The 27,977-nt window shown below is 37.5% G+C and overlaps 1 protein-coding gene and 1 long non-coding RNA gene across 4 annotated transcripts in view; one reads left to right on the plus strand and one right to left on the minus strand.

The window, feature by feature from the left end:
• Positions 1-27,977, plus strand: part of QSER1 (glutamine and serine rich 1) — an 87,350-nt gene that overhangs the window by 36,185 nt on the left and 23,188 nt on the right. For all 3 annotated transcript variants that reach the window (XM_034932371.4, XM_055094263.2, XM_034932373.3), the window contains 4 exons: positions 2,721-6,413; positions 24,841-25,163; positions 26,259-26,375; positions 26,948-27,081. In XM_034932371.4, the coding sequence (XP_034788262.2) occupies positions 2,721-6,413; positions 24,841-25,163; positions 26,259-26,375; positions 26,948-27,081 (4,267 nt within the window). The remainder of the gene's footprint in view (positions 1-2,720; positions 6,414-24,840; positions 25,164-26,258; positions 26,376-26,947; positions 27,082-27,977) is intronic.
• The window catches only part of LOC129393355 (uncharacterized), a 77,797-nt gene continuing 74,064 nt past the window's right edge, over positions 24,245-27,977 (minus strand). Inside the window, exon 3 of the long non-coding RNA XR_008620167.2 lies at positions 24,245-27,725. This is a non-coding gene — a long non-coding RNA (uncharacterized LOC129393355). The remainder of the gene's footprint in view (positions 27,726-27,977) is intronic.

The raw sequence follows: 27,977 nt of genomic DNA on the forward strand, positions 1-27,977 counted from the left end.
AAGAAAATCTGTTAATATTTCTGTGAAGTGTTTTTACTCTTGTATAGTTTGTTTTTAAAGTTTTTGTGGTTTTTTAGGTTGCAATTTTGTTTTGTTTTGTTTTTTGAGACAGAGTCTCACTCTGTCGCCCAGGCTGGAGTGCAATGGCACAATCTTGGCTCACTGCAACCTCTGCGTCCCAGGTTCAAGTGATTCTTGTGCCTCAGCCTCCTGAGTAGCTGGGATTACAGGCATGCAGCACCACGCCCAGCTAATTTTTACGTTTTTAGTAGAGACGGGGTTTCACCACATTGGCCAGGCTGGTATCAAACTCCTGACCTCATGGGATCTGTCTGCCTCAGCCTCCCAAAAGCGACCGGCCTAGGATTCAATTTTTAACAATTCATTTTTGCAATTTGTATCTGATCCCATAAGTGAATTGCATTCAGAAGGGCTTGGACTCTCAGGTTAGTAGGTAGAAGTTTTTTTATTTTTATTTTTTCTTAGAGCACGACTGATTTTACTATCATATGGCCATTTAAAAGGAATTTAATGGATTTTTGAGCACATTAAACTGGACCTAAACTAATGTACTCTGAATGGGAAATAAAAATGAAATTGAGACAAAAACATACACAACATATAAATACACCATTAGTTGGAAGAAGGTATTAGTGTTAGTGTGTTAGGATAAGGAACATCATCTTTTGGCATGTTTGAGATTACAATATGATCATTAGATGCATTTCAAAATATCGTCTGTGGGCATACTGTGGGGAATTTGCTAGCCTCTGTGACTCCCTTCTACATTAATCTAATAAATCATGCAGAAGTAAGTGAAGTGAGAAAGATCTTATATCACTCTACTGGATAGAAGGATTTCAAGAAATAGAAGCTCCTTACCACATTTGGGACATCTTAAGCCCCAGATATTCTCTGTCCCTTCTAAATAGCCTCTTCCTCATTCTAGGCATAACTGTGATAATGTCAGTCACTATGTAATTACAATTGGTTCTTTAAACATGATTTATGTGACATAAAACACCTCATAATAACCATTAAAACTGAATCAATCCATTATTTGTAACTTTACATTTAGTTAAATGTCGGTTCTTTATTACTGTTTACTTATTATGTTTTAAACCCCCCACCCCAACACACAGAAAAGAACAATAGGAGATCTCTGGTAAAGAGCAGTAGAGTCAATTGATTAGAGTTTCATGAATATCACTTGACCCTCAGCAAGTCACATCACCTGTCAACCCCAGTTTCCTAATTGCTAGAACAAAGGAGTTGAACTATATTATCTCAAAAGTCTATTCTAGTTCAGTGTATTATTTTAAACATTTCTAAGTGTTATTTATTCTTTCAAGTGCCACTAGATATTTTCTATCTTTGTAGTAATAATTCTTTTTGGATATTTAATGGAAAGTAGGAAAATATTTTTCAAAGAGCCAGAGAATTGTTTTCCCCATTTTTCCAAAAATGAAAAAAAAATTTAATGGAAGTTCACATAAAACATTTAAATAGTAAAAAGGTATATAAAGTGGAAAGTGATAGTTCCTAACTTTTCAAAGAGGAATTAACAGTTTGTTATTTATTTTTATTGGATATCCTTCTATGTCAAAACATATGTATCCACCTTAATGTTTATGGCAATAGTATTATTATGGTATGCCATAATTATTTGATTGATCCCTTGTTTATGGACTTTATGTTGTTTCTACTTACTGTAAACAATAACTATAATGAATATCTGGTACAAATATTTTTGTATGCACTTATTTCTTTAGAATAAATTTCTATAGAACTTTCAGATCACAAGGGTAAACCCATTTTTACTTTTGCCATATGTGGCTAAAATGCTGTCCTGAAATGTTAACAGTCTCTTTCTGACAGTACTTTGTTAATTTCTGATCAACTTTTCATGATAAACATGCATCTATTATGATTGGGAAGTTGTTCATAGGAAGTCAAAGCTTGAAATGCAAGAGATTTTTAAAGTGAATATATTTTGGTAAAAGAAACTGCAGTTCACTGTTTTTTTATATTTATTTATCATGTTAGATGTAGGCAGTTTAGCTTTTTTTTTTTCCATTTTAATGTTATGTACATTTTAGTTTGTCCATTGGTGTTTTGCATTGGTACTTTGGGATAAATTAATCACTAGAGATATGTACATTTTTACTGATTTCTTCATTTTCCTATGACCTTATCAAACTATATATAAATTATATAACAATTACAGATATGAATTGCTGATATCATTGTAACTTCATTTTTACTCTATGAAAACTAGCTAATCCAGGCGTGGTGGCTTGCACCTATAATCCCATCACTTTGGTAGACCGAGATAGGAGGATCACTTGAGCCCAGGAGTTCAAGATAGCCTGAGCAACATTGCAAGACCCCATCTCTACAAAAATTTAAAAATTAGCCAGGTTTGGGGGTATGCGCCTGTAGTCTCAGCTACTTGGGACACTGCGGCTGCAGTGAGCTATGATCGCAAGACTGAACTCTAGCCTGGGCAACAGAGTAAGACCCTGTCTCTTAAAAAAAAAAAAAAAAAGAAGCTAGCTATTTTGAAATGTAATTTTCAAAATTTATATGCAGAACTAACTGGTCAGGTTTTTCAGTCTTAAGACATTTTGATGAGTTGAGGGTTATGTAAGTCATTACTATGAAAACATAAAGTAATTGTGCCATAATTACATAAAAATCTTTGTGCCTTTTCTTCATAGGCATGCATTCCTCAGCAGCAACTGAGCTGTTTGCTACTGGACCTTTGCCAAGCACTGGAACACTTCCACCATCTCTCTCTGCTTATCAGCATCCCACCACCTTCAGCAATAGAAACTTTGCTACCACTTCACCTTTGGTGCTTCAGGATTCAACTTTTAACACTACATCAAATGGAATTTTAAGTCATCATGACCCTTTGCTACAAATCAAGACTTCCCAGGGAACTGTTCCATCTGCTTTGGCATTTGAGCGCCTGGGCAGTTCTGTATTAAGTAACAGCATACCACCTCAGTCTTCAACATACCGCTCAGCTCAAGAGTCTGCACCCCATCTTTTACAACCTCAATTTAGTTTGTTGCCTTCAGCACTTGGGGGATCCCAGCAGACTCCTCAAGCCTACAGTTCAACTCTCTTTACTAGTTCTACTGCTTCCATTGAAAGAGCTCTTCTTCGAGAATGTAGTGTTATTAAACACCATCAGCGGCCTTCAGGTACCCAGTCAATTCAGGCACAACTGACTGGTTCACAGCACTCCTTACATAGTTATCTATCAAATTCAAGTGTAGTTAATTTTCAGGAAACAACCAGGCAGTCATCTTTATCCTGTAGCCCAATTGGAGATTCCACTCAGGTGAGCAATGGAGGATTACAACAGAAGACCTCCCAGGTCTCAGTGGAACTTGCTCAGTCTTACTCATCTGCGATTCCATCATCAGGGTATCCTCCTTCTACTACAAAAATAAAAAGCTGTTCTACAGAACAACCACTGACATCAACCAAGACCCCTAAACCTCAAAGTATAATTCCTCCTGTGCAAACACTAAGCTATTCCAAACCTTTACATAATCAGAGTTCTGTAATATCGGGCCAAGCACAAATTTATTCTACAGCACAGCTACCAAGCCTTTTATCAGTTAGTCAGTCCCAAAATTACGGTTTAGTACAGCCACATAATGTGCCATCTATTGTTCATTCACAGGTTTATAGGTCCAGCAAGGTTGAGAAATTGCCACCCTTGTATAAAACATTGACTTTTTCTGGGTCATCTCAGACTATAACTCCTGAAAATCAGACGCTTAATTATTCATCTAATCAGCAAGAGGTATTGTCTTCAGTTACAAATGAGAATTACCCTGCTCAAACAAGAGATCTGTCTTCAGTAAGTCAGTCTCAAAGTTACTCATCTGGTCACTCTCAGGGTTTATCACCAGTTAGCCAGACACAGGTTAGCTATTCATCTCAATCACAAGTTTTGTCAGTTGTTAGTCCTTCAGAAAGCTATGCTTCAGGGGAGTCCCTAACATTAACAGCCCCTTCTCTTTCTTATTCTTCTGCCTCTCGGGCTCAGAATTTGCCAGACTCTAGCCCGACCCAGAATTATATTTCTATGCATTCTTCCCAAAATGTTCAGACTCAAGAGTCATCATCTCCCCAGTCCCAGAAGTTTTTGCCTGCTGTCCAGTCATCATCTTTTGCATCCTCTACTCATTGTCAGACATTACAAAATAACATAACTTCCCCTGACCCAAAGTCTTATGCTGAAAGAAAGCTTGACTCAGATGTGTATACATCTTCAAAGCAAGAAGATGGTTTTCCAATGCAAGAGTTACAGGTGTTGCAGCCACAAGCATCTCTTGAGTCATCAACCCAAAGGCTATCTGATGGAGAAATTAATGCTCAAGAATCAACTTATAAGGTGTCAAAGGCAGATGACAGATATTCTCAGAGTGTAATCAGAAGTAATTCCCGTCTTGAAGATCAAGTTATTGGGGTTGCTCTGCAAGCATCAAAAAAAGAAGAAAGTGTTGTTGGTTCAGTGACACAACTTAACCAACAAATTGGCCAAGTCAATAATGCAGCTACCCTTGATCTTAAGAACTCAACTAATTTAATACAGACTCCACAAATAAGGTTGAATACTAAAGACTTAAAGCAGCAACATCCTCTCATACTTAAGGTGCATGAGTCCAAGGTCCAGGAACAGCATGATCAAATAATTAATGCTTCATCTCAGATTCAAATTCCAAATCATGCTTTAGGGCATGGCCATCAGGCATCTCTTCCTAATACACAGGTCCTTTTAGATTCTGCCTGTGATTTACAAATTCTTCAGCAGTCAATACTGCAGGCAGGTTTAGGTCAAGTAAAGGCATCTTTACAAGCACAGCGTGTTCAAAGCCCTCAACAAATAGTACATCCCTTCCTTCAGATGGAAGGTCATGTTATTCAAAGCAATGGCGATCATTCTCAGCAGCAACTCCATCCTCAAAATTCTGAAGTTATGAAAATGGACCTCTCTGAGTCTTCAAAACCATTACAACAACATCTAACAACAAAGGGCCATTTTAGTGAAACAAATCAACATGATTCAAAGAATCAGTTTGTTTCTCTTGGATCGATGTGTTTCCCAGAGGCAGTGCTTCTTAGTGATGAAAGAAATATTTTATCAAATGTAGATGATATCTTAGCAGCTACAGCAGCAGCTTGTGGAGTTACACCTGCTGATTTTTCCAAGTCAACTTCAAATGAAACCATGCAGGCTGTTGAAGATGGTGATTCTAAATCTCATTTTCAGCAGTCATTAGATGTCAGGCATGTGACTTCAGATTTTAACTCTATGACAGCTACAGTAGGAAAGCCACAGAATATAAATGATACTTCCTTAAATGGAAATCAGGTTACTGTGAACCTTTCACCAGTACCTGCCCTTCAGTCAAAAATGACTCTTGATCAACAGCACATTGAAACACCTGGTCAAAATATACCAACTAAAGTAACTTCAGCAGTGGTTGGACCAAGTCATGAAGTCCAGGAGCAAAGTTCTGGCCCATTCAAGAAACAGTCTGCTACCAATCTTGAATCTGAAGAAGACAGTGAAGCTCCTGTTGATAGTACATTAAATAATAACAGAAACCAAGAGTTTGTTTCTAGTAGTAGAAGTATAAGTGGAGAGAGTGCTACATCAGAGAGTGAATTTACCTTAGGGGGTGACGACAGTGGTGCATCAATGAACCCAGCTAGGAGTGCACTTGCACTGTTGGCCATGGCCCAATCTGGGGATGCAGTCAGTGTCAAGATTGAAGAAGAAAACCAAGATTTAATGCATTTTAACCTTCAAAAGAAAAGAGCTAAAGGAAAAGGGCAAGTTAAAGAGGAAGACAACAGTAATCAGAAACAGCTGAAAAGACCTGCCCAAGGCAAACGCCAGAATCCAAGGGGAACAGATATTTACTTACCGTATACTCCTCCTTCCTCAGAAAGCTGCCATGATGGTTATCAGCATCAAGAAAAAATGAGACAGAAGATCAAAGAGGTGGAGGAAAAACAACCAGAAGTGAAAACAGGATTTATTGCTTCTTTCTTAGATTTTCTGAAATCCGGGCCCAAGCAGCAGTTTTCCACTCTTGCTGTACGAATGCCTAACAGGACTAGACGGCCAGGGACCCAGATGGTTCGTACATTTTGTCCCCCACCACTTCCCAAGCCTTCATCTACAACACCCACACCTTTAGTGTCTGAAACTGGCGGTAACAGTCCATCAGGTAAAGTTGATAATGAACTTAAAAACTTGGAACATTTATCTTCATTTTCTTCTGATGAAGATGATCCTGGATGTAATCAAGATGCTTATAAAAGCGTCTCTACTCCCTTAACTACTTTGGATGCTACTTCTGATAAAAAGAAGAAAACAGGTAAAGTTTTACAATTTAGATTCATAATTATTACTTTCTTCTATTTTTCCAGCTATAGCCCACATTTTAAGCTTTTTTCACTTAAAGCAGCTCTGCAAGTACATTTTCAGGACAAAATGTATAGGTAGGTATCTTAAGGACTTATTTTTTAAATGTTTCTTGCCTGTAGGAAAGGTCTACGTTTTAGGTTAAGTAGTTCTGCTTTTTCTTGGCTTTTTGCCAAAGGCAGCATAATCTGTACAGTATGCCATCTAATCTGAGACATCTTGAGGTAATTGAGGCACTGTATTGTGGGCATTGCTGTAGTATAAACCTGGTACATTTTCTTAGTTTGCCAATTTTATCTGAAGATTAACATTTTAGTATTAAATATGGTTATGTTTAAATATGTTGCAATAGTCCAGGTGACAAATGATAGCTTTTTTCAGATGAGGCAACAGGGATGTTATAGAGTTAAAATCTGAACCATTAAATGTGGTTATGTGCAGCATGCACACTAATATAATTAAGATAAACTTAAAAATTTTATGCTGGCTTCAGATTATATACCCAAATCTTCGGGTATGTGTTTCACTTTACTCTGTGGCTAAGGGAGCTTTAGAGGAAATTTTTTTTTTTTATACTTTAAGTTTTAGGGTACATGTGCACAACGTGCAGGTTAGTTACATATGTATACATGTGCCATGTTGGTGGGCTGCACCCATAACTCGTTATTTAACATTAGGTATATCTCCTAATGCTGTCCCTCCCCCCTCCCTCCAGCCCACAACAGGCCCTGGTGTGTGATGTTCCCCTTCCTGTGCCCATGTGTTCTCATTGTTCAATTCCCACCTATGAGTGAGAACACGTGGTGTTTGGTTTTTTGTCCTTGCGATAGTTTGCTGAGAATCATGGTTTCCAGCTTCATCCATGTCCCTACAAAGGACATGAACTCATCATTTTTTATGGCTGCATAGTATTCCATGGTGTATATGTGCCACATTTTCTTAATCCAGTCTATCATTGTTGGACATTTGGCATATTTTAAGAAGCATTGACTTATGTAAACAATTGGCAGTAAGTATGGTATTTTCTATTGTAAGGAACATGCCAAGGAAAAATTTATTTGTAACAATAATATAACTACCACCTCTGTGCCAGGAACTAGTAGCAATGTTGTGAGATACACATTGTTATCTCCAATATACAGATGATATAACTGAGAATAAATGAATTATGTGGGCCCATACCTCTAGTAAGTGACAGAGCTGGAATCTGAACCCAGGTTTTTCTGGTTCTAGAGCCTACATTCTTTCTCAGCTCTTTAGGATAAATAGGGTGGTGCTTTAAGACTTAAACCTTGTTTTGTAACATACTTCCCAGCTTCTCTCTGGACTTGACTACCTTTAACTACTAAAGTGTTACGTGACAGCTGGTATCCAAATAACCTGTTAGCATAAATATCTGATAATACATTTCTAAAGAATTCTCATTTCATTACACAGGGAAATTAACATGATAGAAAGTCAGTCTCAGATTCAAAGACATTACTACCATGGATGTGTCTAATCCTAATATGGTTTTATAACGTCTCACCCAGTTCAGAGTGCTTTGCAATCGCTATTATATTCCCTCTTACATTCCCAGAATAAACCTTTTGAAATCTCTGTTCTAAAACATGAGTCTAAAACTAGTTTCTTCCAGAGATATGTTATCTCATTTTTAGTTAAAATCATCATCATAAACCCGATCCTTACTATTAGGTCTTTGAAGTTCTCTTATCACCATCCCTGTTGCCTCATCTGAAAAAAGCTATCATTTGTCACTTGGACTGTTGCAACTGATTACTCATTACAGACTTTTCTTTTTTTTCTTTTTTTATTATTTTAAGAGACAGAGTCTTGCTCTGTCACCCAGGCTGGAGTACAGTGGTGTGATCTTGGCACATTGAAACCTCAAACTCCTGGGCCCAGGCAATCTTCCTTCCTCAGCCTCCTGAGCAACTGGGACTATAAGCACATGCCACCATGCCTGGCTAATTTTTTTTTAATCTGTTGTAGAGATGGGATCTTGCTGTATTGCCCAGGCTGGTCTTGAACTCCTGGCCTCAAGCAGTCCTCCCACCTTGGCCTCCCAAAGTGCTGGGATTATAGGCATGAGCCACTGCGCCTGGCCTAGAATTTTTTCTCGCCAGTCTCTATGCCAGTCCATCCTCCACATTGTCAACAGATTCAACTTTATAAAAAAGGAAAGCTGATTGTTACTTTTATTTCAAAACACCTCTGTGCTTCATGGGAAAAATAAAGATTATATGTAAAAATTCCTTTTTCCATGTTTTACTCTCTTTCCACTGTCCCTCTGCTGTGACAATTGAATTTTTCATTGTTTCTTGGATGTCTGTCCCCCTTCTACAGTTGTGAACCTTTGAACACATTTTTCTCTTTGTAGACTACTCTCTTCTCCAGTTTTTAGTCTAGAAGATACTTATCAATCTTTAAAGACTATTTTCAAAGTCATGTCGTAGACATTATTCCAGACGGAATTAGTGCTCCTATCCTTTGAATTCCCACAACCCTTAAATTTCAATGAAAGCATTTACTTTTGTGTTTTAATGTGTTCATTTACATTTGTATATTTCATTAGAAAGTGAGTTCCTTCAAGCTAGTGAAGGGTTATGGTTAAGAATTTAGGCTTTAGAGTTAAATCACCTTGGGTTCAAATTCTAGAATCATAGTGCTGTGACTTTAGGGCATGTTCCTCATCTGTAAAATGGGACATGGTGATACAGTCAGTATATAGTAACCTCTCAGGTTTTTGAGAGGACTCAGGGACATAAAGAACGTCATGCACAACCTGAGTCATTAATTGTAGTTATTATACTGCATTCATCTTTGTATTTGCAAGACCTGAAGTGTAGCAGGTACTCAAATAATGAGTGAGGGTATGTAAAAGAAAAGTAGAACATTGAGGTGATCGTGAGTTAAAGTTAAGTAGCCAGGTTTTGATTTTAATTTTGTGAGTAGAATTCTGACTTTTGCACATAGGTTGCACAGTCCCAAACAGTTTAAATGAAGTCACAGAGATATATGATGAGCCTGTGGTACTCCACATTTCACTGTTCCATGGTAAATAACTTAAACGTGAGTATATCTTCCACTGATGCTAGTTTCCAAATACTTGTAATATTTTCTGGAACATAGGCTTGCTGTTAGTTTTTTGTGGACTGCTGTAGCCATTCTGAGCATATGAAGATGTCTTTAGTTGCACCTGTTTCCTCCTGTTTTTTGACTTTAAATTATTCAGATGCCTAAAGGGCATATTCCTTGCTCTAAAATAATAAAGTTTTCTAGTAAAGTTTGTGATAAAATAATTATAAAGTAAGAATTATTTACATATTTACTTGCAGTATAGGAGTTGGATTAAGAAAAAAAGAAAAACTAATGGAACTGTATCTTGTATCAACATAAACTAAATCCTGGGCTCTTTTAGGCAAGATGGTACACAGTTGTCTAACACTCTGAATTCTATATTTGCATTAAAAAGACCAGTGGAATATAAAAACCCATCCCTAGTTTTGAATCCTGAAACTAGGGTTAGGTGCTATTTTCACCATTCCTTACTCCTTTCAGATTGAATTAAAGTGTAGTATAAAACTAGTTTTTGCACTACTAAAATGTTTCTGAATCTGTATCAAGTAATTTACTATTATCAAGTCAGTGGAAGTAGAATGTTAGAGCTATACAGTCTAGTTACAATTTGATTTCATTCAAAGTGACTGGTATATTTTTTCAAAATGAAGGCCAAACTGATGAACAGCACTCAGCCCCTACTTCTCAGGCAGCCATGGGTATGCAGAACAAACTGTTAAGGACACAAGTGACAGGCACCCAGATCTCAAGAATGTAATGAAACCAAAATTGGTGTTTCCCTTCAGTTTTGTTTGCATCTCTGGATAAAATGGACTTGGCTGAAATGTGTCGAAAGCTTAAAAAAATGTGTAATACCACCGTCAGTTTTCTGGGCTCCTTGAAGATCTTTTAAAACTTAAAATTTGGGTTTGAATTTTTTTTTAAGGTTTGTTTTAGTTGTCTCTGAAATTTATTTGGCATTCTGGGATGTTCTGGGTCTTTGTATATTGAGTAATTTTGGATTTTATCTTGGACATTTTGAGTACTGTATTGTAAAACTGTAGGTTCTATTAACATCCTCTGAAGAATATTGATTTATTTTGTTCTGTTTTAGCAGGCAGTCAGACCATAAGTTCTGTCTTACTTTTTGTGAATGGTGTTTCCAGTGTCAGTTCTGTTTTCAAGGCTTTTGCTTTGCTGTTGTAGGTCTGTTTTAGCAGTTAGCCTAGAACTTGGGTGGGTTGTAGACTGTGTTGTAGTTCAGATCTCAAAGCCTTTCTTTTGCTAGTTTTGTTCTATCTCACACTTGTGCATCCTAGGTATGAAACGCTGATTTGTGTGGATCCATACATAAGAATGAGAGGATCCCATTCTCCAGCTCCCTTTTCCCTGGGATTTTCCCCACACTGTCCAGATCCCAGGGTCCCTTTTCCTAGTCTGTTGCCTAGAAGACTGAGTTTTTTGTTTTTTGTTTTTTTTGAGATTTATCTTCCCAGGCTTTGACATAATTCTCTGCAACTGGGACTGCCCTTGGGGCAATGCAGTGAAAGAAATGAAGGAACAGGGATTCTCCCTATTCTCTTGATGCCTTAGGGGCCTTGTTTCTAGGTTCCTTTTGCCAACAAGACAAGCGTTCTGTTAGGATTTTAGATTTCTGATTCATTATTACTGCATTTCAGCTCTGTGACTTGGGCCTCTCTCTGGACAGAGTTGGAAACAAAAAAGAGAAAAAAGAAACAGATTTTCCCCTTACTGTTAGCCTTGCACAAGGCTTCTTTACCCATTCCTCTGGCCAGAAAGGTAGGGTTTTTCTTGAAGTTTTGTTGCTTTTGTGTTGTATAGTTTTGCTTAGGGACTATCATGATCCCTGCTTGGTCATGACAGATTATTTTAATCTGTTGAAAGATTTAACTTGCTAGTATTTTATTTGAGATTTTTACACTTAGATTCATAAGTGAGATTAGCTTATAGTATTTTTTTTCTTAATCTGACTCACTTTTGTATTCAGGATTATGTTGGTCATACAAATTAAACTGGGAGTTTTTTTTTTCTGTTCATCTAAGCTTTGAAAGTTTATCATACATAATAGGGATTTGATAAAACTTTCTAAGAATAGATCTAACTGTCTTTCCAGTTTTTCTTGAGGTCGCTTGGTCTGTCTAGGTCAATTTAAGAAAGTTACATTTTCTAGGAAAATCATTCATTTAGATTGTAAACTTTGTTGTAAAGTTGTCCATAGTAATCCTTAAGTTTTAGTCTCTTCTACCTCTGTAGTTATACCCTCTTTCTTCCTCTAAATGATTATTTGCATTTTTTCCTTGTCAGTCTGTGAAAGGTTTTTGCCGAATAAATGGTTCTTTTTAAAGAGCCAAACTACTTTTATTTTTTTGCTCCTGTTATTTTTTACTTTTTTTTCTTAATGTCTGGTTTTATCTTAATTCTTTTGCCCTTTATTCCTTGGGTATAATTTGATAATCTCTTTCTGGCTTCTTGAGTTTAATACTTAGTTTATTTTTTTATTTTCTGTCTAATGAATGGCATTTAAGCTGTCAGTTTTCTTCTTTGCACCACACTTTGACCATATCTCATGGTTTCAGTTTATAATGCTCTCACTTTCTTTTTGAACTGGTTTATTATTTCAGTTTTGATTTCCTTCTTAGCCCAGGATTTATGAAGAATGGTCAGGGGTTCTTTGTCTGTTTCCTAGTAGTTTTTGTTTTAATTATTTTATTTTATTTTTTTATTATACTTTTAAGTTTTAGGGTACATGTGCACATTGTGCAGGTTAGTTACATACGTATACATGTGCCATGCTGGTGTGCTGCACCCATTAACTCATCATCTAGCATTAGGTATATCTCCCAATGCTATCCCTCCCCCCTCCCCCCACCCCACAACAGTCCCCAGAGTGTGATGTTCCCCTTCCTGTGTCCATGTGATCTCATTGTTCAATTCCCACCTATGAGTGAGAATATGCGGTGTTTGGTTTTTTGTTCTTGCGATAGTTTACTGAGAATGATGATTTCCAGTTTCATCCATGTCCCTACAAAGGACATGAACTCATCATTTTTTATGGCTGCATAGTATTCCATGGTGTATATGTGCCACATTTTCTTAATCCAGTCTATCATTGTTGGACATTTGGGTTGGTTCCAAGTCTTTGCTATTGTGAATAATGCCTCAATAAACATACGTGTGCATGTGTCTTTATAGCAGCATGATTTATAGTCCTTTGGGTATGTACCCAGTAATGGGATGGCTGTGTCAAATGGTATTTCTAGTTCTAGATCCCTGAGGAATCGCCACACTGACTTCCACAATGGTTGAACTAGTTTACAGTCCCACCAACAGTGTAAAAGTGTTCCTATTTCTCCACATCCTCTCCAGCACCTGTTGTTTCCTGACTTTTTAATGATTGCCATTCTAACTGGTGTGAGATGGTATCTCATTGTGGTTTTGATTTGCATTTCTCTGATGGCCAGTGATGGTGAGCATTTTTTCATGTGTTTTTTGGCTGCATAAATGTCTTCTTTTGAGAAGTGTCTGTTCATGTCCTTCGCCCACTTTTTGATGGGGTTGTTTGTTTTTTTCTTGTAAATTTGTTTGAGTTCACTGTAGATTCTGGATATTAGCCCTTTGTCAGATGAGTAGGTTGCAAAAATTTTCTCCCATTCTGTAGGTTGCCTGTTCACTCTGATGGTAGTTTCTTTTGCTGTGCACAAGCTCTTTAGTTTAATTAGATCCCATCTGTCAATCCTGTCTTTTGTTGCCATTGCTTTTGGTGTTTTAGACATGAAGTCCTTGCCCATGCCTATGTCCTGAATGGTAATGCCTAGGTTTTCTTCTAGGGTTTTTATGGTTTTAGGTCTAACGTTTAAGTCTTTAATCCATCTTGAATTGATTTTTGTATAAGATGTAATGAAGGGATCCAGTTTCAGCTTTCTACATATGGCTAGCCAGTTTTCCCAGCACCATTTATTAAATAGGGAATCCTTTCCCCATTGCTTGTTTTTCTCAGGTTTGTCAAAGATCAGATAGTTGTAGATATGCAGCGTTATTTCTGAGGGCTCTGTTCTGTTCCATTGATCTATATCTCTGTTTTGGTACCAGTACCATGCTGTTTTGGTTACTGTAGCCTTGTAGTATAGTTTGAAGTCAGGTAGTGTGATGCCTCCAGCTTTGTTCTTTTGGCTTAGGATTGACTTGGCGATGCGGGCTCTTTTTTGGTTCCATATGAACTTTAAAGTAGTTTTTTCCAATTCTGTGAAGAAAGGCATTGGTAGCTTGATGGGGATGGCATTGAATCTGTAAATTACCTTGGGCAGTATGGCCATTTTCACGATATTGATTCTTCCTACCCATGAGCATGGAATGTTCTTCCATTTGTTTGTATCCTCTTTTATTTCCTTGAGCAGCGGTTTGTAGTTCTCCTTGAAGAGGTCCTTCACATCCCTTGTAAGTTGGATTCCTAGGTATTTTATTCTCTTTGAAGCAATTGTGAATGGGAGTTCACTCATGATTTGGCTCTCTGTTTGTCTGTTGTTGGTGTATAGGAATGCTTGTGATTTTTGCACATTGATTTTGTATCCTGAGACTTTGCTGAAGTTGCTTATCAGCTTAAGGAGATTTTGGGCTGAGACAATGGGGTTTTCTAGATATACAATCATGTCATCTGCAAACAGGGACAATTTGACTTCCTCTTTTCCTAATTGAATACCCTTTATTTCCTTCTCCTGCCTAATTGCCCTGGCCAGAACTTCCAACACTATGTTGAATAGGAGTGGTGAGAGAGGGCATCCCTGTCTTGTGCCAGTTTTCAAAGGGAATGCTTCCAGTTTTTGCCCATTCAGTATGATATTGGCTGTGGGTTTGTCATAGATAACTCTTATTATTTTGAAATATGTCCCATCAATACCTAATTTATTGAGAGTTTTTAGCATGAAGGGTTGTTGAATTTTGTCAAAGGCCTTTTCTGCATCTATTGAGATAATCATGTGGTTTTTGTCTTTGGCTCTGTTTATATGCTGGATTACATTTATTGATTTGCATATATTGAACCAGCCTTGCATCCCAGGGATGAAGCCCACTTGATCATGGTGGATAAGCTTTTTGATGTGCTGCTGGATTCGGTTTGCCAGTATTTTATTGAGGATTTTTGCATCAATGTTCATCAAGGATATTGGTCTAAAATTCTCTTTTTTGGTTGTGTCTCTGCCCGGCTTTGGTATCAGAATGAAGCTGGCCTCATAAAATGAGTTAGGGAGGATTCCCTCTTTTTCTATTGATTGGAATAGTTTCAGAAGGAATGGTACCAGTTCCTCCTTGTACCTCTGGTAGAATTCGGCTGTGAATCCATCTGGTCCTGGACTCTTTTTGGTTGGTAAGCTATTGATTATTGCCACAATTTCAGATCCTGTTATTGGTCTATTCAGAGATTCAACTTCTTCCTGGTTTAGTCTTGGGAGAGTGTATGTGTCAAGGAATTTATCCATTCCTTCTAGATTTTCTAGTTTATTTGCGTAGAGGTGTTTGTAGTATTCTCTGATGGTAGTTTGTATTTCTCTGGGATCAGTGGTGATATCCCCTTTATCATTTTTGATTGCGTCTATTTGATTCTTCTCTCTTTTTTTCTTTATTAGTCTCGCTAGCGGTCTATCAATTTTGTTGATCCTTTCAAAAAACCAGCTCCTGGATTCATTAATTTTTTGAAGGTTTTTTTGTGTCTCTATTTCCTTCAGTTCTGCTCTGATTTTAGTTATTTCTTGCCTTCTGCTAGCTTTTGAATGTGTTTGCTCTTGCTTTTCTAGTTCTTTTAATTGTGATGTTAGGGTGTCAATTTTGGATCTTTCCTGCTTTCTCTTGTGGGCATTTAGTGCTATAAATTTCCCTCTACACACTGATTTGAATGCGTCCCAGAGATTCTGGTATGTTGTGTCTTTGTTCTCATTGGTTTCAAAGAACATCTTTATTTCTGCCTTCATTTCGTTATGGACCCAGTAGTCATTCAGGAGCAGGTTGTTCAGTTTCCATGTAGTTGAGCGGTTTTGAGTGAGATTCTTAATCCTGAGTTCTAGTTTGATTGCACTGTGGTCTGAGAGATAGTTTGTTATAATTTCTGTTCTTTTACATTTGCTGAGGAGAGCTTTACTTCCAAGTATGTGGTCAATTTTGGAATAGGTGTGGTGTGGTGCTGAAAAAAATGTATATTCTGTTGATTTGGGGTGGAGAGTTCTGTAGATGTTTATTAGGTCCGCTTGGTGCAGAGCTGAGTTCAGTTCCTGGGTATCCTTGTTGACTTTCTGTCTCGTTGATCTGTCTAATGTTGACAGTGTGGTGTTAAAGTCTCCCATTATTAATGTGTGGGAGTCTAAGTCTCTTTGTAGGTCACTCAGGACTTGCTTTATGAATCTGGGTGCTCCTGTATTGGGTGCATATATATTTAGGATAGTTAGCTCTTCTTGTTGAATTGATCCCTTTACCATTATGTAATGGCCTTCTTTGTCTCTTTTGATCTTTGTTGGTTTAAAGTGTGTTTTATCAGAGACTAGGATTGCAACCCCTGCCTTTTTTTGTTTTCCATTTGCTTGGTAGATCTTCCTCCATCCTTTTATTTTGAGCCTATGTGTGTCTCTGCACATGAGATGGGTTTCCTGAATACAGCACACTGATGGGTCTTGACTCTTCATCCAATTTGCCAGTCTGTGTCTTTTAATTGGAGCATTTAGTCCATTTACATTTAAAGTTAATAGTGTTATGTGTGAATTTTATCCTGTCATTATGATGTTAGCTGGTTATTTTGCTTGTTAGTTGATGCAGTTTCTTCCTAGTCTCGATGGTCTTTACATTTTGGCATGATTTTGCAGCGGCTGGTACCAGTTTTTCCTTTCCATGTTTAGCGCTTCCTTCAGGAGCTCTTTTAGGGCAGGCCTGGTGGTGACAAAATCTCTCAGCATTTGCTTGTCTGTAAAGTATTTTATTTCTCCTTCACTTATGAAGCTTAGTTTGGCTGGATATGAAATTCTGGGTTGAAAATTCTTTTCTTGAAGAACATTGAATATTGGCCCCCACTCTCTTCTGGCTTGTAGGGTTTCTGCCGAGAGATCCACTGTTAGTCTGATGGGCTTCCCTTTGAGGGTAACCCGACCTTTCTCTCTGGCTGCCCTTAACATTTTTTCCTTCATTTCAACTTTGGTGAATCTGACAATTATGTGTCTTGGAGTTGCTCTTCTCGAGGAGTATCTTTGTGGCGTTCTCTGTATTTCCTGAATCTGAACGTTGGCCTGCCTTGCTAGATTGGGGAAATTCTCCTGGATAATATCCTGCATAGTGTTTTCCAACCTGATTCCATTCTCCCCATCACTTTCAGGTACACCAATCAGACGTAGATTTGGTCTTTTCACATAGTCCCATATTTCTTGGAGGCTTTGCTCGTTTCTTTTTATTCTTTTTTCTCTAAACTTTCCTTCTCGCTTCATTTCATTCATTTCATCTTCCATTGCTGATACCCTTTCTTCCAGTTGATCGCATCGGCTCCTGAGGCTTCTGCATTCTTCACGTAGTTCTCGAGCCTTGGTTTTCAGCTCCATCAGCTCCTTTAAGCACTTCTCTGTATTGGTTATTCTAGTTATACATTCTTCTAAATTTTTTTCAAAGTTTTCAATTTCTTTGCCTTTGGTTTGAATGTCCTCCCGTAGCTCAGAGTAATTTGATCGTCTGAAGCCTTCTTCTCTCAGCTCGTCAAAGTCATTCTCCGTCCAGCTTTGTTCCCTTGCTGGTGAGGAGCTGCGTTCCTTTGGAGGAGGAGAGGCGCTCTGATTTTTAGAGTTTCCAGTTTTTCTGTTCTGTTTTTTCCCCATCTTTGTGGTTTTATCTACTTTTGGTCTTTGATGATGGTGATGTACAGATGGGTTTTTGGTGTGGATGTCCTTTCTGTTTGTTAGTTTTCCTTCTAACAGACAGGACCCTCAGCTGCAGGTCTGTTGGAGTACCCTGCAGTGTGAGGTGTCAGTGTTCCCCTGCTGGAGGGTGCCTCCCAGTTAGGCTGCTCGGGGGTCAGGGGTCAGGGACCCACTTGAGGAGGCAGTCTGCCCGTTCTCAGATCTCCAGCTGTGTACTGGGAGAACCACTGCTCTCTTCAAAGCTGTCAGACAGGGACATTTAAGTCTGCAGAGGTTACTGCTGTCTTTTTGTTTGTCTGTGCCCTGCCCCCAGAGGTGGAGCCTACAGAGGCAGGCAGGCCTCCTTGAGCTGTGGTGGGCTCCACCCAGTTCGAGCTTCCTGGCTGCTTTACCTAAGCAAGCCTGGGCAATGGTGGGCGCCCCTCCCCCAGCCTCGCTGCCGCCTTGCAGTTTGATCTCAGACTGCTGTGCTAGCAATCAGCGAGACTCCGTGGGGTAGGACCCTCCGAGCCAGGTGCGGGATATAATCTCCTGGTGCGCCGTTTTTTAAGCCCGTCAGAAAAGTGCAGTATTCGGGTGGGAGTGACCCGATTTTCCAGGTGCCATCCGTCACCCCTTTCTTTGATTAGGAAAGGGAACTCCCTGACCCCTTGAGCTTCCTGAGTGAGGCAATGCCTCACCCTGCTTTGGCTCGCGCACGATGCGCGCACCCACTGACCTGCACCCACTGTCTGGCACTCCCTAGTGAGATGAACCCGGTACCTCAGATGGAAATGCAGAAATCACCCGTCTTCTGCGTCGCTCAGGCTGGGAGCTGTAGACAGGAGCTGTTCCTATTCGGCCATCTTGGCTCCTCCCCCTGTTTTAATTATTAATTTGACTCTTTTGTATTGTGTTCAGGGAATATGTTCACGTTTTGAAATTTATGGAAATTTTGTTAGTAGTTTGGTAAATGGTCCATTTTTATAGATATTCCAGTTTTTATAAATACTAAGTACTAATAGATTTCATTAATAGTGTTCAAATCCTTTATATCTTTTTTAATAAATGATATTGGGTTATTTAAGAAAATGTTTACATATGTGTATATTTTGGAGATAAATGACATGTATGGAATTTGGCTTAAAATAGCCCAGCAAATATAAAAGGGAGTGATGGATAGATTAAACAGATGAACCAAAATGTTTGTGCTTGTTACAGCTGGGTTGTAGTAGGGTTTGTATTCTCTACTTTTGTGTAGTCTAAAATTTTATAATAATAAAAAGTTTTAAAACTCCTCTCTACCTTTATTTGTTTTTAGATTGCTTGATCTGTTGATTCCTGAGAAAGGTGTGTTAAAGTTTCCCATTATGTTATATTATTTTTCTAATACTGTTTACTTGATATTTTGAACCCATGTAATTCAGTGCATAAAATTTTACTAAAGTTAAATTTCCTTTTATCATAATAAAATCTTTTTCCCACTTAATGATTTCTGTTTTTAATATTGTCATATTAATGTTGTTATTAGCATTTTTTTAGTATTTTTCCATATCTGTGTTTTCTTTTGGAACATTTTTTCTTGTGAATTACAACCCACATGTGAAAATCAAACATGCATAAAGAAAAATACAAAACAAAACTTCCACAGATTTGAAAATGCAGACATTATTCAAGCAGTATTCCCTGGGTACAGTGCAGCCATTTCTAGAAAGAACAAAGAAAGGAACAAAGAAAAACTCACTCTTCCAAATAACTCTTGGCTTAAAAAGGAAACCAAAACTGAAATGACAAACTAATTGGAATGGACAGTGGAGCACTGTATACTGAAACTAATAGGATGTGGCCAGAGTGTGGTGTGAAGAAGCAAATTTGTAGTGTTAAATGTCATTCATTGGAAAGCAAGAAAGTATCGAAATTAATTGAGTATTAAATTAAACTCACTCTTAACCTCTAGAGCAAATCACTAACTGACTTGGATGGTAATCACTTCCTTACTTAATATAATTTTACCATCTATGTATGCATCTCTAAAGACTATACTTTTTAGTTGGGGAAACATAGTGAGAGCCTATCTCTACAAAAAACAAAAAAACAGTTAGGTGGGCATGTTGGCATGTGCCTGTCGTCCTAGCTAATGTGGAGCCTGAGGCAGGAGTATCGGGTGAGCCCAGGAGTTTGAGGGGGCAGTGAGCTGGGATCACACCATTGCACTCCAGCCTGGGTGACAGAGCTAGATACTATCTCTTAAAAAAAAAAACAAAACTATTGTTTGGTTTGTTTTAAAACTTCCTACAAAGGGCATATAAATAAAGTATTGATGAACTTTCCCTCTACTAGAAGTTATACATTCTTTTTTTTAAAAAATTTGCTTTTTTCATAGAAATTTTCAAACATACAAAAGTACAGAGATTGGCATAATGAAACCCAATTCTGGGGGCATCATCCATTTCAATAATCATTATGTGGTCCATCTTGCTTTATTCATACCTTTATCTAGGTGCCCACTCCCTGATTATTTTGGTGAAATATTTCTTTTCTTTTCCTGGTTACAACAGAAATTACAACATGCACTTTTAGCGTCTCCAAATCTGTCAATATCTTCCTTTTTCTGGATAATACAGATTTTTTTACACTGGAGCTCCATTTAATCCCCTCCTGACATAAATGTTATTGTTACTACATATTTAATTCTATCATCATTAATAGTCTTTTAAATAGTCATTTATACATTTACTTATATATTTCCCAGTTTACCCTTCATTCGTTCTTGTATCTCATAGCTTCTCCTTGGGATTATCTGACTAAAGCAGACTAAATACTAAAATACCTTTAGTATTTCCTTTTCTCAGAGTCTGCTGCAGCATCTCTGTTTTTGTTCACAGATAACTATGTGACTTGTTTTGACATATAACTTAGAAAGTATTTGTAGAAGTCAGTGACATTGCTATAACAAAGTCACTTTTATTCCTTAATTTACCCATTATTTATATGAACAAGGTTTCTAAGTTTTTATATCAATAAAAGTGAAGGACAAATAAAATTGGTTGTAAAATCTATCTCAATAAGTACTGTCCATGGATCCATGTATGAATAATTTTTAAGTGCCATGTCCAACAGAAGCATGAGTTTTACATTTAATACTTGTCAAAATGTGAAAAGATATTAATTTGGATCAACTATGCAATTGTATAATGTTAGAAATGTTTAACATTTTGAGCCTTCAGTTGCAAGACAAATCAGTTTCCATTTACATACATATTTTTGTGACAGAAAAGTATGACAGTGTAACTGTAGCATTATAGAAATATGTTAGGATAAAATAACATAGTATGCGCTCCTAGCATGATTAGAATATTCATCTGTATTTCCTCAACAGGTCTTTTCCCTTGAGTGGGAAATGTATAAATATATGAGAATAGCTTTAATTTGGGACAAGAACAGGTAGGCTGGCTGGTAGCAACAAGGAGGTCTTTATTTGTCAAGCACTTTAGTTCATGGATTTCCCCTGCCAGTCTGCATTTCCATTTTTTCTGTGTTGGAAGTCTGGATTTGCCTCAGGCCCTGCTTTGGTTTTCTCTCAGCTCCTCCACCACTCTAGGCAAGTAGAATTCACTTTCTTCAGAGTACAGCTTTTGCATTTTAGCCTATGGTCAAACACCCCTTCTGCCTACAGCTTAGTACAATTAAGGGGATCACTGGCCTTCCCTTTTTTTTTTTTCTTTTTTTGAGAGGGAGTCTTGCTCTGTCGCCCAGACTGGAGTGCAGTGTTGCAATCTGGGCTCACTGCAACCTCCGCCTCCCAGGTTCAAGCGATTCTCCTGCCTCAGCCTCCCGAGTAGCTGAGATTACAGACCCCTGCCATCACACCTGGCTAATTTTTGTATTTTAGTGGACACGGGGTTTTACCATGCTGGCCAGGCTGGTCTCAAACTCCTGACCTTAAGTGATCTGCCCACCCAGGCCTCCCAAAGTGCTGGGATTACAGGCATGAACCACTGTGCCCGGCCTGGCTTTCCCATTTTTATTTACTTATTGTTGTATATGTGATTATTTTAGTTCATCAGTATTATTCAGACTTACCACTGGAATTTTACATGTTATTTATATTTGTTCCTCAGCCCAAAGTTCCTCTATCAGCTCTGGTATTTGAAGTATTTTTAATAGTTTTATTGAATTATAATTCATATACAATAACATCCACCCATTTAAAGTGTACAGTTCAGTGGTTCATAGACTTGTGCAGCATTTGTATCATTCAAAGAGAAACCCTGTATCCATTAAGGAGTCCATTCCCATACCCACACCCAGCTATAGGCAACCACAAATCTTTCTCTCTCTGTAGATTTGCCTATTTGGGATGTTTCATGTAAAGGGAATCCTATAATAAGTGACCTTCTGTAACTGGCTTCTTTCATTTAGCATAATGTTTTCAGGGTTTATCTATGTTGTAGCATGTATCAGTATCCGATTCCTTTTTATTCCCTAATAATATGGATATACCACATTTTGTATATTCAGTTATCCATTGATAGAATTTTTGGCTATCATGAATAAATCTGTAAACATTCATTTACAGATTTTTGTATGGATGTTTATTATCTCTAGGGTACACATCCAGAAGTGGAATTCCTCGATCATATATCTGCATGGTTAATAGAGGAATGGCCAAACTATTTTCCAATGTGGCTGTACCATTTTACATTTTCATCAGTGATGTATAAGGATTCCATTCATTCCACTTTCTTGCTAACATTTGTTAATGTCTATATTTTTAATTATAACCATCCTAGTAGGATGGTTAACTATTCTTTATTGAATGGTTCTGGCACCTTTTTTGAAAATCATTTGCTCACAAGTATAGGAGTTTCTTTCTGAACTTTCATTCTATTCCATTGATTTGTATCTATGTCTGTGTCAGTATCACAGTCTGTATTTCTATAGCTTTGTGGTAAGTTTTGAAATTGAGAAATGTCAGTCTGCCAACTTTGTTCTTTTTTCAAGATCATTTTAGCTATTCTGGGTCCCTTTCACTTCCATATGAATTTTAGGAACAATCTGTCAATTTTTGTAAAAAATGAAGCTCAGATTTTTATAGGAATTGGGTTGATTCCATAGGTCAGTTTGGGGAACACTGCCATCTTAACAGTGTTGTGTCTTCTCATCCATGAACATGGGATGTTTTTCCAGTTATACAGATCTTCTATGATTTCTTTGAACAGTGTTTTTATAGTTTTTACAATGTAAGTTTGCAGTTCTTTTGTTAAATTTATTCCTAAATATTACTTTTGATGCTATTAGAAATGGAATTGTGTTCTTAATTTTATTTTTTGGGTTGTTCACTGCAAATGTATAGAAATACATGTGATTTTTATATATTGGTCTTATACCCTGCAATCTTGCTGAACTCATTTTTTAGTTCTAATAGTTTTTTAGTATATTCCTTGGGATTTTTTTTTTTTTTTTTTTGAGACGGAATTTCGCTCTTGTTGCCCAGGATGGAGTGTAGTGGTGAGATCGTGGCTCACTGCAACCTCCGCCTCCCAGATTCAAGCAATTCTCCTGCCTCAGCCTCCCAAGTTGCTGGGATTGCAGGTGTGTGCCACCATGCCTGGCTAATTTTTTTGTATTTTTAGTAGAGATGGGGTTTCACCATGTTGGCCAGGCTGGTCTCGAACTCCTGACCTCAGGTCATCCGCCCGCCTCAGCCTCCCAAAGTGCTGGGATTACAGGCGTGAGCCACTGTGCCCAGGCCTTGGGATTTTCTATATACAAGATCATATCATCTGCAAATATAGCTTTGCTTCTTCAGATATCCTTCTTAGGAGGAAAGCATACAGTTTTCACCACTAAGTATGATGTTAGTTACTGATTTTTTCTAAATGTCCTCTGTAAAGCTGAGGAAGTTCCCAGGTTGTTGAATGTTTTTATCATAAAAGGGCATTACATTTTGTCAGATGCTTTTTCTTCACCTATTGAGATGATCCTGTGCTCCTATGCTGTTTTCTATTAACACAGTGTATTACATTGATTTTCAGGTGTTAAACTAACTTTGCATTCCTAAGATAAATCCCACGTGGTCATATTGTATGATTCTTTTTGTATGTTGGTGGATTTGCTAGTATTTCATTGTGGGTTTTTGTATTTATATACTAAGGGATAGTTTTCTCATGCTGTTTTTGTCTGGTTTTGGTATTGGAATAATACTGGCCTCACAGAATGAGTTGGGAAGTGTTTCCTCCTATTGTTTGGAGTTTATAAAAGATTGATATCTTCTTTAATTGTTGATAGAATTATCCAGTGAAGCCATATGGGCCTGTGCTTTTCTTTGCGGGATGTTTTAAAATTACTTTTTTTTTTTACTTTGTATTTGGGTATTCAGATTTTCTATTTCTTCCCGAGTCTTTTTTTTTTTCTTGAGACAGAGTCTGTTTTGCCCACGCTGTAGTGCAGTGGCACAGTCTTGGCTCACTGCAATCTCTGCCTCCCGGGTTCAAGCGATTCTCCTGCCTCACCCTCCTGAGTAGCGGGGATTAAAGGCGCGCACCACCACGCCCAGCTAATTTTTGTATTTTTAGTAGAGACAGGGTTTCACCATGTTGGTCAGGCTGGTCTCAAACTCCTGACCTCCTGATCTGCCCACCTTGGCCTCCCAAAGTGCTGGGATTACAGGTGTGAGCCACTGTGCATGGCCCCAATCTTTTTTAGTATTTTGTGTCTTTCTAGGAATTTATCCATTTCATCTTATTTAATTTGTTGGCATACAGTTTTTCATAGTATTACTTTATAATCATTTTAATTTTGATAGCTTCTAGTGCTGTTTCAGAAGGTTTTGGGGTTTTTTTTTCCACATGTATTTGGTTTTTCATCTTCTATGAAGAGTCACAGTTTTGGTTGGCCCACCCTTCCTTATCTTCTATCACTTTCATGTCTTTATTTTTATTATTATTATTTTTTTAAGTAGGGTCTTGTTCTGTCACCCAGGCTGGAGTGCAGTGGCACTATCATAGCTCACTGTAACCCTTGAACTCCTGGGCCCAAGCAATTTTCGCATCTCATCCTCCTGATTAGCTGAGACTACAGGCACACAACACTATGCTCGGCTAATTTTTTATTTTTTTAATTGGGCTGGGACTACAGGTGTGAGCCACTGTACCCAGCCTCTTCTTTTAAAAATAATTTTGCTCTACTTACATGGAATTGGCAGCGGGAGGATAGGTAGATAGTTGCAGGTTTGCAGTCTACTTGTCATCTAGACTTAATTCTCACATCTTTGATTCTTGGAAATTAACATCTGTTGTCTAATTTCTTCCTGTGGTTTTGTTTCAACCAGTTTGATTACAAAATAATCAAGTCTTTCTTTTTAAACTGTTTTGAGTTTTACACAAAACAAGTGTTTAAATATTTGTAATACTGATTTGCATTTGCTTGGTTTTGTTTCAGAAGCCCTACAGGTGGCAACTACTAGCCCAACTGCCAATACTACTGGTACTGCTACTACTTCCTCAACCACTGTGGGTGCAGTTAAGCAAGAACCTCTCCACTCTACTTCATATGCAGTAAATATTCTGGAAAATATAAGCTCTTCAGAATCCTCAAAGCCCATTGAACTTGATGGTCTTCCTTCAGACCAGTTTGCAAAAGGACAGGACACTGTTGCCATAGAAGGTTTTACAGATGAGGAGGACACAGAAAGCGGAGGAGAAGGCCAATACAGAGAGCGTGATGAATTTGTGGTAAAGACAGAAGACATAGAGACTTTTAAGGTGATGTCAGTGTTCACCAGTGTAAAGGTCATAGTTTAGTTAGTGTGCCTGCGATAGCCTTCATTATGACTTCAATAGCATGCATCTACTTTGAATTATGGGAAGTTTTATGCATTATAAGTGTTTGATAAAATCAAAATATTAAGAGTAGATGTCAGATATCATTGAAGATAATTTTAACTTTAACTTAGTTGTACGTATTTCTGTACAAATGTAGTCAGTTGCATTTCAGTATTAGTAATTATAGTAGTTTTAAAATGTTGACTTTTTTCAAGGTTCCCAATTCATTATTAGTAGTTTGGAGAAAATCGTTATTTATATAATTTAAAAGTTTAAACAAAAATAACAGAGAACTATCACATAAAAGTAGAATTAGATTTAATTTCCTAATTTCAAGTTGTATAACCATGAAGAGAATGTAATAATTTTATGTAAGAAAGTTTTAGCTATGTTTAAAATAACATATTTTGGGGTTTCTGTTTGCTTGCTTTGCTTTTTTGCCTTTTTATGTATTTTTTTAAATAGAGATGGGATCATGCTATGATGACCAGGCTGGTCTCAAACTCTTGGCCTCAAGCAGTCCTCCCATCTTGGCCTCCCAAAGTGCTGGGATTACAGGCATGAGCCACTGCATACAGCCACCTTTGCCTTTTTAAAAAACATTGGAATGACATTAAAAAGTGCAGTGAAGAATCCAACATTCAAGTGTCTGTATTCTCACTATTCACAATTAACTACTTTTAATATTTTAATGTATTTGTTTATGGTCTTTTAAGATATGTATATATACATAGTTATAAAATTGCATATGTAACATAGGACAGTGTCATTAGCAGAAAACTTTCCAATAGTTTTAGCTGCACAAATGGGTAATGGGCTACTTTGTGTGCTAATGAACTCCCTATTTCTGGAATAATTTAAGCAGAGACTGAATAACCTAACCAGCTTATAAGAATTATTGCAGAATATCAGATAGAGAGGTGAGATAAAAGGTTGAGCTAGGGTAGGCCTTTCAGATTCCTTTCATCTCTAATATTCTAAGATCTAAAATATGTTGCTGTGTTTTGTAAGTATCATTAATTCTGGTTATTACAGGAGGCTTTAAAAACAGGAAAAGAACCTCCAGCTATTTGGAAAGTACAAAAAGCTTTATTACAGAAATTTGTTCCTGAAATTCGAGATGGTCAAAGAGAATTTGCTGCTACAAATAGTGTAAGTAAAATGCATGTTTACATTAGCCTTATTTTGACAGTGGTCCTGAAAAAAACAATGATTTAAATTTAGAAGTATTTTATATTGAATATTTTTGATATAAAGTAGCATATAATTTGAACTAGAATATTGATGCTCTTTGATAGTCTAATAAAAATAGTCATTTGTTAAATATCAGCTATTTAAAATTAAATGACCTTGTACTATTGTTTAACTTTTTTTTTTTAATAAAGGAAAGGGATTAATGTTAGCCTGTGAAGAGTTCAGATGGACTCAGAGGCTCCTTTATATTGATTATTCTACTAGTCAAATATCCTGATTTACCAGAAGACTGATGGAAGTTATTCTGTCATACTTAATGTAGCTGGAAGTAAGAATATGCCAAATGAGATTGCTTGTACATATGAAATCAATAATGAGCCTGGGATCAGTTTTTGAGGGTAAAATTAGCCTGGCCAGAGCTGCATTTTAGAAAACTTGAAGGTTGGCTATGGGATAGTCAATTGAACAAACAAAGTAGCATTTGTATCTAGATTGTTCAATTATGTAACTCAAAGTGTTTCCTTCCTCAGTATCTTGGATATTTTGGAGATGCAAAGAGTAAATACAAAAGAATATATGTGAAGTTCATTGAAAATGCAAACAAGAAGGAATATGTCAGAGTGTGTTCTAAAAAGCCAAGAAATAAACCTTCACAAACTATCAGGTATTTGTTTTCTTAGGTGATATATTTGTGCATATATATAGGTGTATTATTGATGATACCAATGTACAAAGGAGCATATCAATTAGATTTTTTTTTATTATACACAAGTCAAAAAATTTCAGTGCCTGATTAAATAAGTGATTCTTTTGAAGGCATGAGATGGGCACTGTAAAGCTCATGGCTATCTGTGGTGGGTGGGTGCCCTTTTCTTTTCCCTAAGTCCTTTTGGTGTCATCCCAGTATTGTGAAAAAAAATTGTAGAGGCAAAAAGTTTTGAGTCCAGCTTTATGTGACCTAGAGAAGACAGCTTTCCTGAAGCTCCCTTTTTCATCTATAAAATGTAAATAATATAATGAAGTAAATTAAATTTAAAATAATTTTTGATAAAAAACTATAAGAACTCTACATTACTGTACAAGTGTACACAGTAGAATTATTATTGTGTATTAATGTGACTCTGGGTTGTCTGGAGCATGAATCTGGAAGATAACTGACTTGACCCTGTGGTCTGCATGAGAAGCAGGTATGACCGTAGATGTTCTTACTCCAGTGCCAAGTAGGTCCAGTTTCATTAACATTCCCACCTACTGGAAGCAGCTTACCTTATTTTTATGATGGAATTTTATCCACTCAAATCTTCAGACCTGGAAGAGAGCAAATCTTTTTTATTTGAGACAGGGTCTCACCCTGTCACTAAGGCTGCAGTGTAGTGGCGTGATCACAGCACTGCAGCCTCGACCTCCCAGGCTCAGGTGATCTTCCTGCCTCAACTTCCCAAGTAGCTGGGACTACAGGTGTGCACCACTGTGCCCAGCTAATTTTTATAGGGATGGGATTTTACCATGTTGCTCAGGCTGGTCTTGAACTCTTGGGCTCAAGCAATTTGCCTGCCTCAG

The sequence above is a fragment of the Pan paniscus genome, chromosome 9 (genome assembly GCF_029289425.2).
Source record: "Pan paniscus chromosome 9, NHGRI_mPanPan1-v2.0_pri, whole genome shotgun sequence".
NCBI classification, from domain to species: domain Eukaryota; kingdom Metazoa; phylum Chordata; class Mammalia; order Primates; family Hominidae; genus Pan; species Pan paniscus.